This window comes from Corvus hawaiiensis, chromosome Z (genome assembly GCF_020740725.1).
Source record: "Corvus hawaiiensis isolate bCorHaw1 chromosome Z, bCorHaw1.pri.cur, whole genome shotgun sequence".
In the NCBI taxonomy this organism is placed as follows: domain Eukaryota; kingdom Metazoa; phylum Chordata; class Aves; order Passeriformes; family Corvidae; genus Corvus; species Corvus hawaiiensis.
The window spans coordinates 15,725,233-15,742,979 of record NC_063255.1 but is presented as its reverse complement, the minus strand read 5'-3'; the positions used below and the strand labels follow the sequence as shown (position 1 = coordinate 15,742,979).

The following is a 17,747-nucleotide window of genomic DNA, read 5'->3' as shown; positions in this document are numbered from 1 at the left end:
CCTGAACCTCCAGAGTCCTGGACCCCAGTTCAACCTAAACCTCCCCTGACACAGGTTCAGACCATTTCCTCGGGTCCTGTCAGTGGTTTCCACAGAGAAGAGATCAGTGCCTAACCCTCCACTTCCCCTCAGGAGGAAGTTGTAGATGAGGGTTCCCCACGAAGGAAATCCCGGACAGGCTGGGGAAAGAGATGGAAGGAGACAACACAACTCTCCTTGGCTCTCACAGTTTTATTTGCAGACATCATTTTCACAGCCACCCAGAGCCCTGTGCCACCCTCGCAAAGCAAATTTCCACTCACACCTCACCCCACTCCCGATTAATTAATTAATTACACAATTTAATAACGGAGTGACCTCTCCCTGGCTGCCTTCCTGGGTCAGTCGTGCCATACCCAGCGCTGCTGGATGCAGGACACCAATCTCAAGGACCACGGCTGCCAGGTGAACCAGCACTGCCAGCTTGCCTGTTTTGGAGCAGTCTTTGAAAGTAAAAAGGCTCTGCTAGCCAGCAGAGACTTGAGCTTTGCTTCCACCTTCCAGGTGTAGCTGCTGGATGTGAATGAAAGCGTTGGCAGCCAGATATGTAGACACCCAGGAAAGTGTAGCACCATGCTGCATGCAGAGCTCCCAGGTTGCTTTCCACAACTGGGTCCATCCCCTTTTTTTTTTTCCCCATATGAGGGACTGAGGCACACAGAGGTTAATAAAAAATAAAACAACAATCTTGCTCCAAGCCACGTGGTGCACTGAGTCAGGGTTCGGGGGAGAGAGCAGCGCTCCCCAGCCCTGCTCCGCACACACTGGCACTGCTGTTTCCTGAGGGGAAGGGGGGACATGCACACCGAGACTGGGACTGTGCCTTGGCATAAAAAAGCAGCCTGAAGAGTTGAGGGGAAACCAGAGAGAGATAGGACAGAGGAATGGCTGTGGGAACAGAGCTAGAGCGAGCCCTGGGCTCCTCAAAACAGTGGCATCTCTTGGGATCAATGTTAGCCCCATGGACCAGAACTGAGGGATGCTCTCAACACTCACAACCCTTCACAGTGGCTGCAGGTTTTGGTCACTGTTTTCTAGGCAGCAAAAAAGAGACACAACTGAATTCTTGTTCTGTGCCAGGACCATGGGACACACCATGGGCATGAGCCAGGAAAGTTTCCCAATGGCTCTCCCCAAAAAATACATGCACAACACTTGCTAAGCCCAAAGCGCAGAAAGATTGTGGAGTGCAGGATGGAAACTGCTCAGCTGAGCACTCTGTCCACTGTCACACTCAACGAGGGACACAGGGACCAGAAATAAACCACTTGGAATAACTTGTCCAGGAGAGACAAGTGGGGCCCTACAACAACCTCTCTGGAGGGATGTGGGGAAAAACCTACTCCCCAGCACACCAGATTTCCCAAAGAGGCTTGGTTTGGACCAGGAGGCAATCCCCTCTTGGGGTTTTAAATCAGCAAACAGCCCTGTCTGCTCTAGCATCAGCAGCATGATCTACTTCCAAGGCCACCAAGCCCTGGACTGGAATTAACTCTCTAATCCCCGGCATGCTCAGGAGAATGGCAGCCAAACAATCAGCTTGACGGCAGCTGAGGAAGGCTGACAAAGGCTAAAACAGTCAGTGAAAAGAAGCAAGAGCATCTCCAGCCCGTGGAAAACTCATCTTCATGAATCTGAAATCTTTGGTGTAGCAGCCAGTCTGCCGTGTCCGAGCAGCCAGCACTCCGTGGCATCTCTGCAGTGACAAGAATGTACTTGCAGCTCTTCTACTGCAAGTTTTGTTTAGTCTCTGGCGAGATAAGTGTGTGTCCTTTGATGACGCTACAGCTCTGCTGTTCCCTCTGCTCTCCCTGGTCTCCTGGGACCCTGAGCCCACACACAACAGAGGGGTGACATGGAGGGGTGAGGAGAGGATGCCCAAGCCCCTTGTGAGTGCTCCAACCATGAACAGCGAGCATGGGAAGCCTCAGCTGCACTGGAGTGACCAGTGAAAGAGGAACCAGTCCCAGAGATGGAAGCCAAGGGGCCTGGATGGCAGCTGTGGGGATGTCAGGAGTCAGTCCTACACTATCAGTGACCACAGGGACTTCTGCCAGCACAAATACAGTCAGGCAGAAAGTTCCTGACCAGGTTATGAGGTTACAACAAGACCTATCTGAGCTCCAGCCTCAGGGTTTAGCAACGTGTGTTATCCAGATTAACATCACATTTAATGAAAATTTACTGGGTATCTGCTACCTCCACCCCCTTCCTCCTCCCTGTATCGATGCACCCCTCATTCCTCCAGAAGCATTATGGCCATCAGAGAGTTAGCTTTCAGCAAATAACCTATTTTTAAGGGTGTGACTGCGTAAGCCCATTTTATTTGTGGGCTGATGCATTCCTGTAGCTTCCAGCTTCCCCCACTGTTTGCTGCTGCCCCTTCCTTATCCTAGCACTGGTGTTATGCATCCAGGCAGTGAGGCAGGCCAGGGTGTGATACCAGCTACAAACCAGTCCCTGGTTGTGTCAGGTGAAACTGAGCAGGACCACAGAGCAGAGGAGATGAGAGGCTGAGGTAGCACAGCACAGCCAGCAGCTCAAGAGTAGGCCAGGCAATGAAAACCTAATATTAGAACAGTTTTAGTCTCCTTGGAATTGCATCCTATCACCTGAGCAGGCATTTTGCAGGGGTAAAATACAAAATTCCACTTGCCCTCAAGAGCCAGAGCAACTGAGCACTTGGGAAAAATGCCAAGAAATGAAATAATGAGAGAGGTGACACGACATTTTCCCTGGGATTCTGCAGGGCAGAGGAGAGGAAGAGCCTGGAGTTATGCTAACAGTCTGCAGTAAGGAACTCCAACAAGGGCAGTCACGGTGCATGAGTTAAAAATTAATGGGATTGCAGAAATCCCAGGCAAGCAGTCCTTGGCTCTATCCAGAGAGGAAAGAGACAAAAGGTTTCATAGCACCAAGTAATGCTACACAGTGGTTCAGGGCAGTAATGAATCCCAGCTCAAATGAAACTGCAGGAGGAACTGAGCTGGGATGTGGCCAGGCACCATGGTCACCATCCTCTACTTCTGCCCATAAAGAAAGAAACACCATGTCTCCTGACAGTGAGCAGTCAAGGGCATGTTTGGCATAGCTCACTTGTGGCATGAAGTCTAACAGAGAATGCCAAGGCCAACAGGGAGACAAGCACCAAACATGGGATCGTGGATGTGATTGACTGCATCTGGTCCATAGCACCCAGCACATACACAGGCACCAGTGAGTTAAACCATCTCCCAAAAGAACTGGTGCCTTCTCAAGGCTTTCAAGTAGCTGTTCCCAGGCTGGAGCTCACACCAAGGCTACTCCTGCAGCTGGGACAGCTACTCCAGGTTCCCCTTTCCTGCTGGCCAGGCCCAGTATGGGTGAGTCCATGTTCTGTCACTGCATCCTCCTGCATCTTAACTGTTCACAGTCAACTGCCAGCATCCAGCAGCACATACTCAGGGAGAGATCAGGAGCCTTGGCTGCTACCACCCAGCCCACAGGGACCCTGACGGGATGAGAACAGAAGTGGAGAGTTTCTTGGTCATGGACACAGTTGTCCCTGCTACCACTGCCCCAAGCTAAGCCTGCTGTACAAGGCAGCCCAGAGTGCTCCCCACTGCACTTCACAGGGCTGAGGAGAACCAGGAAAATGGGATTGAGTGTAGGGCAAGAGAGGCCTCACTACAGAGCAACTGACTGACTTTACAGAGGAGTAGCTGCCACCAAGGCTCCAGGAACCATCTGCATGGAACCATGCACAGTGTGATTCCTGCATGAAAACCAAGCACGTGAAAACAAGTGGTAGCCGTGGGACATTCCCTCCCCTTCCAACCTCCTCTCCCCTCCACAGCAGGTCCCATTCCATGAGTCACTGTCTTTGCACAGTCAAGGTGACACCCTGCTGGCCACTGAAGCCTACCAGCTGCACTTTGCAACAGTTGTCAGGAAAGTAGCAGCAAGACCCCGCTGGTGTTTCACCAGAGCAGCACTTCAGCACTCTTGGGCTCCTGCAGCAGAGTCCACCTGCTGCCAGCAAAGGCCCAGTGAGAGCTCTGACCTCCTCCCCTGCTGAGAAACACCATCCCCGTGAGCAAGAACAGTTGGCTCCTGTCCTTTTGTTCAGCACAGAGCAGGGAGCCGGGGATAATCCCTGACTGCTGTGGCAGGCACTCGTTGCTGGCGGCTCATGTATCCCTCCCAACCCGAGGGAGGCAAGGAGACAGCCGCAGCCTGGGCCGACGAGCAGGTCAGGCTCCCCACGTCTCCAAGGCTACCTGAGCCGAAGCTGGCTGAACCAGGTGCTGACAGCACAGTCCACACGCATCACCAGCGAGATCCCCAGCAAGAGGCAGATGCTGCTCACCATGAAGCCCAGCGACTCAAAGAGGAATCTGCAGGCACAATAGAGGCAGTTAAGGATACAACAGCCAGCATCACTACAAAGACAGGCTGCTACCCTCCAGCTGACTGATTTTCCTGACAATGAGAGGCTGGTACCATCTCACATCCTAAAACCTGAATTACATTCACTCCCCAGCAGTTGCTGCCTAAAACCTGTAAGCCAAGCGCTCCTCTGGTTCAAAGGCTGCTCAGGACCTGTTGATTCAGGTGGGATTTTGAATCCCTCAGAGGCTGAGGCCACCCCTCGCACCAGCTAATTCAAAGGTTTGCTGGTTCAGCATTTCTGGGTTTATCACTCCTGGTCTGGTATCCTTACCTTTGGCTCTCTGACCTACAATATTCTCAGCTTCCAGTTGGGCTCTGTTTGTCCTTGGAAATTAAGATGAGGAGAAACTTCTAGGCTCTAGCTTAAGTCTAGCTTCTGAATTTCAAGCAGGAATTTGTTAGGGACATTCCTACAACCACTACTAGGTAATGAGTCAGAAGATCAATCACAGGGTCTCTTCCAACATTACTGTCTGTAAACTCTAGTCAAGATGTCAGGGATTTAAGTCCTAATCCAGCATCAGAGCAACTCCTGGGACTTACTTTGGGGCAAAGACCTTCCAGACCATGAGGTGTCTCCTGAGGATCATAGCTGCACAAACACAGGCCAGAAGCTGCAGGGAAGATCAGGAAAAACAAGTTACAGGTGACTCTGGAGAGACCTCCTGGGGACTAGGTTCACATCTGAAGGTGGTACTAAACTGCACATGCCTGAGAGGCTGGCATGGCACGCACCAGGAATGAGCATTCTAAAGAGGACTCCGTTCCATGATGTCCTCAAGTCAGGAAACACAAGCAGCTGGGGGTATGTGCAGGCCCTCCCGAGGCCAGGCTGGGGCAGCACAGAGGAGGGCTCACACTGTGGCTAACCTGACCTGCTATTTCACTGAGAGGGCCACTCCTGCTCTCCTGCTGCAGGGCTTGCCCCCTTCCCCTGCACTGTCTCTGGTCAGACCACATGGGAGAATGATTTGAAGGGATAAATCCCAGAAAGCTATTCACTTCTCTCACAGGATTAAAGTTTCTGGTGTTTAGCTCCCTATATCATCACAGCACATACGAAAACCAGAGCTGGTGTGAGACAGGAATGGTAAGGAAGACAGGGAGTAGGATCACAACCATGCAGCTCCTGAACAAGACATTACCACTCTGGGCATATGGGTGTGAAAAGTGTCCTAATCCGCACGGCAGCTTCCATGCTGGAGCCCTTCCCAAAGCACACAGCAAGTGGCATGGCTGAAAAGGGACCTGCTCTTCCACCTGCAACCAGACACATCACCCCCCCACCTGTCTGTGTCCTGGCTGACCCCTTTCTCTCATCAGAGTGCTCCACAGTTCTCACAGCACACCAGTTTCCTCCTAGACAGCCTTTCCCACAGGCACCCTCCCTCTGCCCGTACCTGTGCCCCAAGAACAAAGAGGTACTTCAATCCCAGCCGTAACAGAGCCGTGGAGAACTTCTCTGGAGACTCCCGCAGCCTCATCTCCATCATGCGCTCCTCCACCTCCTGCAGCTCCTCCCGGGACTCCTTCTTGGGCTTCTTCCTCTGTGAGTTGGTCATCTCACACACAAAGGGCCACAGCAGGAGCAGCGGGCAGCCAACTACCTCAAGGACAAAGGCACATGAAGTTACTGGAGCCCAGGAGGTGAGGAGGAGTCTAGGCTCTGCCATCCGGCCCGGGATGTGCAGGAAGCATACACCTCAGCTCCAGGGCAGGCTGCTGTGGTGCCACAAGGGGAACAGTGAGGATGCTGCTGCTCAGCTGGTGCTGGAGCCTTTAGCACCTCATGCTCAGCTGCAGAGTCCCAGACAAGGCGCTGCAGTGAGCTGTGTCTGCTCAGGCTCCACAGCCCAGGAAGAACTTGATTTACCTGCAAAGAGGATATGGGAGGCGAAGGTGTTGGCGCCCACCAGGACAGCAGGCAGGAGGTTCGTGCTGTGGTCAAGGTGGAAGCCAACAAAGGCTGCATTCCAGTGGATGGCTGGGAAGATGGGCTGGTGGCCTGTGGAATAGAAGAACTGGGAAGCAGCAAGGAGCCAGGAGATGACTGCATACCAGGGCACTGAAAATGGCTCTGAGAGATAAAGACAAAAGCAGAGGCAGGGGGTGGGGATATCAGCATGAAGGAACAAGACAGATCCATGGTCCAAAAAAGCCTACTGACCTTTTTTTCCAGGTTTCCCTTCCATGTTGGCTCTTTTAAGATAGAGGAAACAGTCCAGCTCCCCCCACAGATACAGCAAGGAGCTGGCATCCCCTCTGCTGGTGCCAGTAGCCCCGCCACTGGACTCTGTCAGCACCTGAGAGGTTTGGTGACTATTCATACCCTGGGCAGAAGAGGTAGGTGTAGAGCTCCTTTCCTTGACCCAAGACACTCCTCCTCCACCCACAACACATTCAAATCTAGAGCATTTAAGCAGCTCTAAAAAAGCTAAGAGTATCCTGAGGATCAGTGCATCGGTATTTCCCAAGACTAGAAACTGGACCCTGCTCCTCCCACTGGAATTACGGCAAGGTCACTGCAGGTGAGGCCCAGATCACACATCCAGTGGTTGCTCTATTGAGCCCGGACTCACCAGCATCTCCAGCAAGGCCTCTGGCACATGTGTGGATGTGCAGCAGCACGAAGGCCTCCACAAAGAGGAGCAGGAAGGCGAAGCTCAGCCGCTCACTGTGCAGAAGCATCAAGAGGAAGCCCAGGAGGGTGAGGGCTATGACCAGGGCTGCTGAGTACACGCTGCCCAGCCCATATGCTGCAACAGTGGCCCTGCAGCTACCCCGCTCCAGCCGGCTCCTCTGAGACTCCTGCATCCTCTTGTAGATCTGAGGGATGACATGGCGGAAGTCGACTTCGGAGCTGGGAACCCCCAGGTAGGGAGTGACGATGGATCCTGCCAACTCCCGTGTGTCCTTTGCAAACACTGTCATGGGATTGCACAGCAGGAGCAGCAGTCCCACAGATGCTAGTCCATAGACAGCCCGGGGAAAGACAACGACTGCCACCTGCACCAGCTCCTGCAGTTTGCCAAGAGAGTCATCAGCACTGGAGGCAACAGCCCAGTAGCAGGCAATGCAGAGGACCACCAGTGGGAAACCCCAGCGCACGAAGAGCACGAGGGGGTCCGAGCTGTTCAGGTTGCCATAGTGCCTCAGCCAGCTCTGCACTGCGTACACTAGCCCAGCCAGCAAGGCCACACACAGGAGGTAGAAGAGGTTCTTGGCCCGTGTGTTTCTCAGGCTGGCAAGCGGGGAGAGGAAAACAGAGGGCCGGCACTGAGGAATTTCTTCACGGCACTGGTGGAAGAAACTGGAGAGGCGCACACAGACCAGGAGCATGGCCACGAGGCACAGCAGGTACCAGATCTCTCTCCGGTAAGAAGAAAAGCCAAGGAGCTGCTGCTTGGGACTTTCTGGCACAGTCAGGCGACCATCCCAGTGGAGCTTCCCTACTAACAACATCACCAGCGAGGCCAGCAGGAACGGGGCCACCCGTGCCTCAGCCACAACAAAGCTGTCAGAAAACATAGCTCCGCAGCGGAAGAACAGAATGCCCATGGGGAAGGCCAGCCCCAGCCATGCTCGCAGCCTCTGCCTCAGGCCACTGCTGGCCAAGGGCGGCTGACTGCCTGCCAAACGGGCTCTCTTGGGATGCTGGCCCCACCAGTGCCAGAAAAAACCCAGCTGAGAAGCAGCGGCTGCCCATGACGACACCAGGAGCAGATCCAGCCCCTTCTGGGTGAAAACGTGGGCCAGCCCAAGCAGAGCCCCCACAAGGACCCAGGGCAGCGGGTACAGGAGGCAGCTGCGACAGAAAGAGTGCGAGGACGTGGCAAGCTCTGACACCATGTAGCAGAGCAAGCAGGAGGAGGCAATAAGAATGCAGCCCCCCACCATACGCAGGGGGTGGAAGCGGGCCCAGGACTGGGTGCACACAGCCCGTGCCTCCCGTAAGTAGCGCTGGAAGCGACCGATGAGGCTTCCCAGCCTGGATTCCAGCTCTGCAGGCACCGCTGTCGTCCCCTGCACCTGGGCCAGCAGCTGTGTGTGCTCCTCCACAGCACTGGAGAAGAGCTCCTGCAGGTGCTGGAGCTGCTCTGCTGGCAGGTCCTGAGCCACCAGCGAGTAGGACTGCAGGAAGCGATTCACCTGCAGGAGAGGGGACAAGGGATCAGACAGCAGCACAGGGAACACTGGGAATGGGATTCACTACTTTACACTGCCCTTTCAGAATGGAAACAACCCCAATCTACCAAGCCGTGCTAGGGCAGACCTGTCCCCAGCCACATCACCCAGGGCTGGTCACACAAATCCAGGATGTCCCCATCAGAAAATTCAATCCCTCTGGCCAAGTGACATCCCTTTCAAGTGATCCATCCATCCTGACAGTCACAGTGATTCCTGCAGCTACACCTCTGGTAATGCTGTGCATCAGTACGGGCTTTTATAGAGTCTTTGGCAGCAATAAGGCAAATGTCCTCCAGAAGTCCAAGTCATTTCTATTAATGACTTGTTAATCTGCACCCCATTTTGAGTTTATAGTTTTGTCTGAGGAAAAACATCAAATTAAAAAGCTCACAGTGGGTCAAACCAAGCTGCTTCCCTTTATTCAATACTAGCACATTAATAGAGTGCACCATAGGTTAAGGAAAGGTCATTCTTTTTGCTTTCTGCTTCAAGAGGACATTAACAGAGGCAGCTACAATCCTAAAGTCATAAAAGAAGTCCTACAGGGGCATTAGCAGGGCAGAGCACCTGCACATACATCCATCTGCTTAGCAGGGTAGATCTGCTCCAGTCCTGAAATGCACCCGTAACTTCACACACCTTCCATTTGCCTCAGAGCACAGTCAGAATCAGTCTGGCTCTGCCCATGGATGGCAAACACATCCACTGGCTCTCTCATGGGCCCCCGTGGAATGCCACAGCTTCTTCAACACCACTGTTATCAAGCCAGAAACCTCCCCAAACAATGAATGCAAATATTTAAAGAGGTACGACTGGATAACACTAATTCCTAACAGATGATGATTGATATCCTCAGTGATTACTGCACACTAACATCACGTATGATCTTTAAATGTCACTGGACTCTGCTGCTCTGTGAATACAGAGCTGAGTATTTCTGTCTTCCCATCAGCAGTGATTCTCTCCAGCTCCTCACTGGCTTGCACCAGTGCTGTCCAACTGGCACTCCAAGGAGCTGGTTGGACACTGGAGGAGTTATTCCTGTGCTGCCAGCAATGCAGAGTCCCTCAAAGGCAAACTGGCCCTTAGCTGAGATACATGCCTTGCAATGCTTGTGGCAAATCTGGTTCTGTAGCATGACCAGAGCCACAACAGATGGCCCTCACATCACTCATAGAGGCTCTCACTTAGCCTGCTACATTGCCTAGGCTTCTTTTATAGCTCATGGAGAGACTCTCATTTAAATTTTGTCATTCTGCTGCTGGGCTCCTGTTGCACTTTGTTGCACTTTGTACAAATTGCTCTTTCAGTATCCTACTTTAGTATTACCTGTTACATAGTTATTTCTTTTATTTAGTCCTTCACTACTGTTTTCCTTCTTTCACTAATCTAGAGTAGCCTTTTGTTAACACTGTTTCTCCTTCAAAACTGAAGCAGGATCAAAACCTCCACTTTTACTCTCAAATCTCCAATCATGAGACTTGCCTCTGGTCATCTTCAGACTTGAGGAACCAGTGTCCTCTATTACCTAATCCACTTCTGACCATCTACATCCAACCCTCCTCCACCTTCCCAGACAGTATTTTTCACACCATAGCACTAAACAGGTGGCTCTCATTTCTCTTTGGGGAAAATGAGGCTGTCTTTTACTGGAGCAAACACTGCAAGGATGTAATGCTTCAAAATAAGTTCCCCATGAAGATAACAGCATGTCATCACCCCACCTCCACCTAACAGAAGAGGATTGCAGTTAAAAACCCATTCCTTCTCCTCTCTAGTTCAATAGGAGGCCTACCACAGCCCATACCTGCTTGGCATTGATGTGATAGACCGAGAGCTGCTGCAAAGCTGCAGACACAGTGTCACCATCCCCAGAGAACAGCTCGGCCATCACCTCCCCAATGTTACTGTAGGGGATGGGCACACCCAGCAGCAAGGCCATAGTGGGCACCAGGTTCACTTGGGGAATGGTCTCAGGCTCCTGCAGAGACAGGGGAGGAATCAGAAATTCAGAGAGAACACAGCAACGCAGCTTTTCACTCATGTGAAAGGACAGTGGGGAAGACATCCCCATCCAAAGGTGAATCCAGGCAGAAGCACAGCTCTGCTCCCCCCAAGGGTCCTGTGACGGGAAACATGCCTGCTGGGAACTGCAGGTTGATGGGAAAGGTGCTGTCTAACAGCACATCTGGCCCCACACAAGCACCCCTCACAGCCGTAGTGGCCTGAACGTGAGTTCCAAACACTTCAGTCCTCCACATCCTGTGTCAGCCCTTCCACTGTTCTCTCAGGACATGGTGACAAACTCCCCATTCCTCTCACTCAAGGTGAAAAGGCTGGAAAGCAGTGCCACAGAAAGGGACCTGGAGGTCCTGGCTGATGGCAAGTGACTGTGAGTCAGCAATGCCCTGGCAACCAGGAGGGCCAACCCTGTCCTGGGGGCATCAGGCACAGCATCGCCAGCTGGGCAAGGGAGGGGATTGTCCCGCTCTGCTCTGTGCTGAGGCAGCCTCTCCTCAAGTGCTGGGGGCAATTTTGGGTGCCACAATATAAGAAAGACATTAAGCTATTAGGGACCGTCCAAATGACAACCAGGAGGTTGATGAAGCGTCTGGAGGGGAAGCTGTGTGAGGAGTGCCTGAGGTCACTCGGTCTGTTCAGCCTGGAGGAGACTGAGGGCCTCAGTGTGGCCTTCAACATCCTAACAAGGGGAAGAAGAGGGTCAGGCACTGATCTCTTCTCTGTGGTGACCAGTGACAGGACCTGAAGGAATGGCTTGAAATTGTGTCAGGAGAGATTTAGGCTGGATAGTAGGAAAAGGTTCTTCACACAGAGGATGGTTGGGCACTGAACAGGCTCCCCAGGGCAGTGGTCACTGCACCCGCCTGACAGAGTTCAAGAAGTGTTTGGACAATGCTCTCAGGAATATAGCGTGACCCTTGGGGTGGCCTGTGCAGGGCCAGGAGTCGGACTTGATGATCCTAATGGATCCCTTCCAACTCAGCTCATTCTATGATTCTACAACAGACTGATCATCCCTCCCAGTCTAAACAATCCCTGTCACTCTCTGTAATCCCAGGATGTAGTTTTCAGCCTGGATACCACCTCAGGCAGTGATAGCTAAGAGTCAGCTTCTCACCTCTGGAGGGCCACTGCCAAACAGGGGTGTCCTGCTGTACACAAACAGTGCTGCATTGACTTCCTTCTCACTGTCGCCACCATGGTCTCCAGTTTCTGTCATGCCATGGTCCCCAGCCACCAGAAGAAGAGTGTCATTCCCCACATGATCCACCAAGGACCTGTCATCGAGATAAGGAAGGTCAACTTCTCCCTGGACAAGGGCTCAACTAGCCTAGGTGGGAGGGGACATCTGCCTGCACCACAGAGGTGAAGCCCACAAAAAGGTGTGAGCAAAACTAAATGCTGATGCAGAACTGTAACAAGCTAGGGACCAGGGTGTTTTAAATTGGTGATTTAAAGCCAAACTGAAAATCCAGAGTCCTAAGACAGAGTGGACTGATCTTGCTTGGGTCCCCACTGAACAGTGCCTTCAGGGGTCTTGACAAAACACAATTCAGAAGAAATGCTCCTGACAATAACCAAATTTTAGGCTGCCTCTATTTGGGTCATGTATCATGTTGTGTGAGCCATCTCCCACTTCAAACGAAAAAAGGAGGGATTAGTCCCTGAAGGATGCTGTAAGCATGACACAATATAGACTGTGCTCTCAGATACAGCAGGGCAAGTTACCAACTCCTTCTAGCAGCAAAACTTAGAGCACTCCTAAGAATCAAAAGCTGCAGCATTTTGGGCTGATACAGATCTGCATGACTGAAATTTCTGGATCCCATCCTGCCCTCTGGCTCAAAGGTGCAACTCATGGGTCTGTGTGGTAAATGCAGTATTCATTCCCTAGCCAGGGTCCTCCATCTGCTTCTCAAACGTTAGCCAGACCTTAGTGGGACAATCTCCATGTTAAAGATGGAAAGAGTGAGGCTCAGTTGTATTCCAGCTGCACTATCGTCTCATGGCTTGGTAGAGAACCAAGGCTCTGAGACCTGAAGGCAGCCTTACCTCTGAAACCAAACCTCTCAACACGCATCTCTGCGAGCAACACTGCCTATAGCTGGGGTTCCAGCTGGCCAAAGCTGTTTTCCATGTTAACAGGCTCAGTAAAGCATCCCATGTTGCCCTCAGTGTCTCTAAGTTCCCCAGGAAGATCCCAGCAGTCCGGCTGAAGTAAGAGGCCAGCTAGCAACCCCACCCTAATCACCTGAGCATCTCATTCATCTGGGTGAGCTTCTTTGCCATCTCGGGATGGTCAGGTCCATGTTTGTGCCCACAGTGGTCGACGCCAAGGAAGTGAGCAATCAGCACATCCCATTCACCACTGTCCACTGTAGAACAAAAGCAAACTTATCACACACCAGGCTGGAATTCTAAGCCTGGATCTTCCTTCCAGAACTTCCTAGTTGCCCCTGGACACTACTGTTTCTTCCCTTCCTGCCACTGTCACTGCCAGCTCCTAAGGAAATCAATGCAGGTTTTAAGTGAGGCGCACTCTTGGCCACGGGTTCCTGGGTGTAATGGCACAGGGATCTCAAAGCCTAGCAAGCATCCCTAGTTTTTTCTCACCACTCCTCAGGAAGGGAACAGTACAATGTCACCCAAGTCATCCTGAACTTACCTCAAAACTGCCACAAACCGAGCTAAAACAAAGGTATGCTCAGAAAAAGGAGAACCCAGAACTCCCATCTTTCCCTGAAGATATTTTAGGTTGGACCCATCAATGTGCCCCTGTGCATCCCATCCAGGACAAGGGCATGACACACCAACACAGTCTCTAGTTAGGAAGTTACTCTGGCCTCTCCCCACTGCTTCAGGGCTTTGACACATGAAAACCAACGTATTTGAAGTTAAATTATGAACTGCAGCTCTCACACAAGGCACGCTTAGATTCACATACAGAAAAATGAAAGAACATTTCCCTTAGTCCCAGTACCTCAGGGAGGTGGAAATCACCTAAAATTCTCAAACAATCTCATGCTTCATCTTCTTCCCATGACTAGGAAGCACCAATGCTTTGCTCAGAGCAGTGCTGTGTCTCAGCCTCCTAACTTGTGTTTTTCCCAGAGCACTGTGTGCCTGCCTGGGCAGCCACATGTCAAAGTTAAGCTGCTCCTCTGTCTCCAGCCTGCCAGGGTATTTTGCAAGACAGAGGTAGAAGTCTAACCTGATCCCAACAACCTAAACTCTGTCCCAGACAGAGGAAAGGTATCTACAGAAATGGTCCGCGGACTCCAAGAAGTGGCTTATCCGTGGAAATCCAGCTAGAGCACTGTAATCCTTGGGCAGCAGCATGTAACTGGCCAGTGCTGCTCTGCAACAGAAAAAAAGCCTTCAGCCCTACCTCAAATTTGCAGTTGAACTCCCACATTAGGCCAATGTTTATCCATGCCCTGGTGAAAGAGCTGCTTACCAGTTGGATAGAGATGCTGCAGGATCCCATCATCCACAGTGTGAAGATCCTTTACGTTAAAAGAAGGGAAGAAATACGAGCGGAAAAACTTCTTTGGGAAGAGTCCTTCCCATGTGTCATCACCCATGAAGACCACTCGCCTTCCTGAGCCAGACAGAAAGGAACCAATGAGAGATGGAGACCTCCTGAGTCGTGCTGTTACCACAACAATCCCAAGAGCCTGGGCAGACCAAGGTCAGGGTCTGGAGCAATGGCTCCTCTCCAACCCACACTCAAAACTGACCTAAAATTAAAACGACCATCTGACTGCAAATGACTTTGAATACAGGGAGGGACCAGCCCTGTCTTTAAGCCCTTGAGTGCTCCCCCTGTCCAAATCCACCTGCACAACCTCACAACTTATCACTGACCTGTCATGTCACCCTGCAGACTCTTGGGCCACCACAACACAGGTGGCTGCAGGGGGTGCAGCACAAACCAGACAAACCCTCACCAGAGGCCTGTGACCCCACTGCAAAATGCAAGGCAGCAGGTGATAGAGTAGAAGACACGAGTCCTGAGCTCTGGCTTTTAAACACAATGGTGATGGTGTTTCAGATGTGGAAAAGAGAAGGCAAAAAAGCACTGATGCTTCCCTCCGCCCTTGCTCTGCTTGTTCTGCCTGCCATCAGCCAGCTGTGTTTCCACAGGGCCTCTTCAGCTTGGGAGCAGGAACCCTTTCCTCTAAGGCTGCTGCTCTGGCACTGGATCTACTGCTGCATTTTGCCTCAGATGATCTACTGCATTTGCCCACCTTGCTCACACAAAGTCATGTTGCCTTAGTCCAGTCTGAGCCTTGGGAGGAAGTCTCTCTGGGTAACAACCCACTGTGGTCTGTCCTGTTCCCTCTACTCCATTATCCCACCATAACAAGACCTTTACAGCTGCACTAAGCACCCCCCAGCAGCACCAAACTACAATGAAAATGGGATGAGGTCACTGCCTCACAGGTGCAGGTAGCTGTCCAGGCAGGCTGGCTGCCTGAGGGACACCCCCATGGCACACCTGCCACCACCTGGCACACCTGGCTCCTCCCCCATCATGCGCCTCACACGGCATGACCGAATGCCCTTGGCTTCCTGCAGGCATTCCTGGGGGTGACCTTGGGACAAGCACCACCAGTGCAGCCACTTTCACCTGCTTTCTCGTCATCTTTGAAGATGATGATGATGAAGCCATAGTCACAGCTACTTCTCACTCGAAGCACAAGCTGGAGACACCCTGCCTGCATGACAACTCTGCCTTAGGTAACTGTCACTAAGCAGGACAAAACAATTAGCTCACAGGGTGGAGCTGTTGTAAGCAGTGCCCTTCCCAGGGAGAAAGGAATCAAGGTTTTGAACACAGGTTAAACTGAGCAGAGGTTTGCATGCTGCCCTGCCCACACAGAGTCACAGAATCATAGAACGTTAAGAGGTTAGAAGGGATCCTGCACTGGACCAGGTTTCTCAGAGCCCCGTTCAACCTGGCCTTAAACACTGCCAGGGATGGCATCCACAACCTCCCTGGGGATGCTGTTTCAGTGTCTCACCACCCTCATAGTAAAGAATTTCTTCTTAATATCTAATCTAAATTTCTCCTCTGACAATTAGTACCCATTACTCCTCATTCTATCACTACAGTTCCTGATGAAGAATCCCTTTCTGGCTTCTCTGTAGGCCCCCGTTCAGGTACTGGAAGGCTGCTACGAGGTCTCCACACAACCTTCTATTCTCCAGGCTGAATAGCCCCTGTCACAGAATCACCAAGGTTGAAAGAGACCTTCAAAATTATCCAATCCAATCATCCACTTACCACTATAAACCCTAAACCACTAAACCACATCACCCAGCATGAAATCTGGAAGCCTCTTAAGCACCTCCAGGGATGGTGACTCCACCATCTCCCTGGGCAACCTACTCCTATGCCTGTGAAAATTTTTTTTTTCATATCTAGCCTGAAACTCCCCTGCCTGAGGTTAAAGCCAGGAACCCACCGTTCTGCACCAGCTGTGCCAGCAGGTTGTCCTCCTGGATGGCGTAGGAGGCAAAGTTGCTGCCCACATCGATGAAGGTGGGCAGCGAGCCAGTGGTGAGGCCCTTGATGCGCTGCATGGTGGCCGTGGGGGGATCAGCTCGGAAGCGGTAGAGCCGGGCATGGCGGGGCTGGGAGGTGGCCAGCTGGTGCAGGACACTCAGCTTGTTCTCGTAGGGCAGTGGGCTGGTCTTGGCGGGGTCAAAGCGGGCGAACTCAAAATGGAGGGCATCGATGATGATGAGCACGGCCTTGGAAAAGCGTTGCGGTGCCCAGCAGGAGCCCGGCGGGAGGCTCTGCCTCTCCCAAGGTGGAGGCACGAGTGGGTCTGCACAGGAACTGCTGCTGGCAAGCTCGATCCGGCTGAGCAGGAAGCCGCTCATGAAGAGCCCGATACCAGCAAAAAAGAGAAAGCAAACCCAGGCCAAGAAGAGCACCACTGGCCACCGCTGCATCCTGGAGGGAAGGACAGGCAGGCTCAACCCCCCGCGGCTCTACCTGGACCGGTACCACTCCCTACCAGCACCCACCCCCGGCCCAACACCTCGCACACGCACCTGTCCCGCAGCAGCCCCCACCAGCCTGATCTGCCTTGGTCCCACTCTGCGTCCTCGCAACTGCCCCACGCACCTCCTTGCCTCCCCTCCTGAGCGTAAGCCGAGCCCTGCTCCCTCCCGACTGCCCAGCGCTGCCCAGAGCCTTTTCGGCACCGACAGCCCTTCTCCCGCACCCCCATCCCCTTCCCGACACCCCCATTCCCCTTCACCCACCCCCAGCCCCGCCCCTGCACCCCCGACTCCCGGTCCGCCACCTCACGCCTGCGCCACCCTTGTGTCCCCCGAGCCCCAGACTCCCCTCCGGCCCTCACAGACCCTTTTTTCTCCCCGGGGCTCCGCTCCCGTTCTGTCCCACCTGCGGCTCCGGGCGCCCCTCGCCCCCGGAAGCGCCGCGCGTGGCGCCGACCACGCTAGAGCGGCACCGCGGGGAGCAGCGCGGGGCGGCGGCGCCCTCTGGCGGCCGGGAGGTCCCCGCGCACCTCCCTTCACCGAGGCACACTCTTAACGGCGAGGGTGTTGTTTTAATTAATCTATTAATTAATTAATCGACAGAGGCGCTCCTCGCCCTGTGGTGCGCACTGTGAGGAGCCTGCTGTAGAGAACGCACAGTCATGCACTGTAGGGACAACTTCTGGGAGATAACAGAGAAGGGGATGATGACAGGAGCTCACATTCCTAGAGACGTGATGTGCTGGGCAAGGCATCCTTCCTAGGAGTGGGGTCCCCAAATTCAAAGAATCATAGAATGGTTCGGGTTGGAAAGGCACCTTGAAGATCATCTAGTTCCATACACCCTGCTGTGGGCAGGGACACTTTCCACTCGACCAGGTTGCTCAGAGCCCCACAACTTCCCAGGGCAACCTGTGCCAGTGGCTCACCAGCCTCACAGGAAGAATTTTTTCAGAGTATCTAATTTGCCACTCGTGCATGTGACTGCATGTCGATGGGAGATCCCAGCAGGAGCCTGCTGAGGAGGGATGGTCCCCCTTCAGCATGGAATG

General features: G+C 52.9%; 1 protein-coding gene across 4 annotated transcripts; it reads right to left on the bottom strand.

Moving 5' to 3' along the window:
* Positions 1–213: 213 nt before the first annotated feature.
* On the bottom strand, positions 214–17,184 carry PIGO (phosphatidylinositol glycan anchor biosynthesis class O). 4 transcript variants are annotated; one of them, XM_048291730.1, is made up of 12 exons: positions 17,062–17,165; positions 16,152–16,645; positions 14,138–14,281; positions 12,932–13,055; positions 11,798–11,957; positions 10,466–10,639; positions 7,050–8,619; positions 6,344–6,547; positions 5,871–6,073; positions 5,014–5,084; positions 4,299–4,415; positions 214–4,092 (listed from the first exon to the last, which is right to left on the bottom strand). In XM_048291730.1, exons 2-12 carry the CDS (start codon positions 16,642–16,644, stop codon positions 3,999–4,001), a joined length of 3,354 nt encoding a protein of 1,117 aa, XP_048147687.1. In that variant the 5' UTR covers position 16,645; positions 17,062–17,165; the 3' UTR covers positions 214–3,998. The 4 variants fall into 4 exon arrangements, with proteins under 4 accessions (XP_048147687.1, XP_048147683.1, XP_048147682.1 ...); XM_048291726.1 differs by having other exon boundaries at positions 214–4,415; positions 17,102–17,184; XM_048291725.1 differs by having other exon boundaries at positions 214–4,415.
* Between the last annotated feature and the right edge of the window lie 563 nt (positions 17,185–17,747).

Excerpts from the sequence above, each read along its gene's own strand:
- PIGO (XM_048291730.1), bottom strand. The coding sequence starts at position 16,644 with ATGCAGCGGTGGCCAGTGGTGCTCTTCTTGGCCTGGGTTTGCTTTCTC. Across the intron at positions 10,640-11,797 it reads TTGGCAGTGGCCCTCCAGAG|GAGCCTGAGACCATTCCCCA; the intron begins GTGAGAAGCTGA and ends CTGTCTCTGCAG. Across the intron at positions 5,085-5,870 it reads TCTTTGTTCTTGGGGCACAG|CTTCTGGCCTGTGTTTGTGC; the intron begins GTACGGGCAGAG and ends TCTTCCCTGCAG.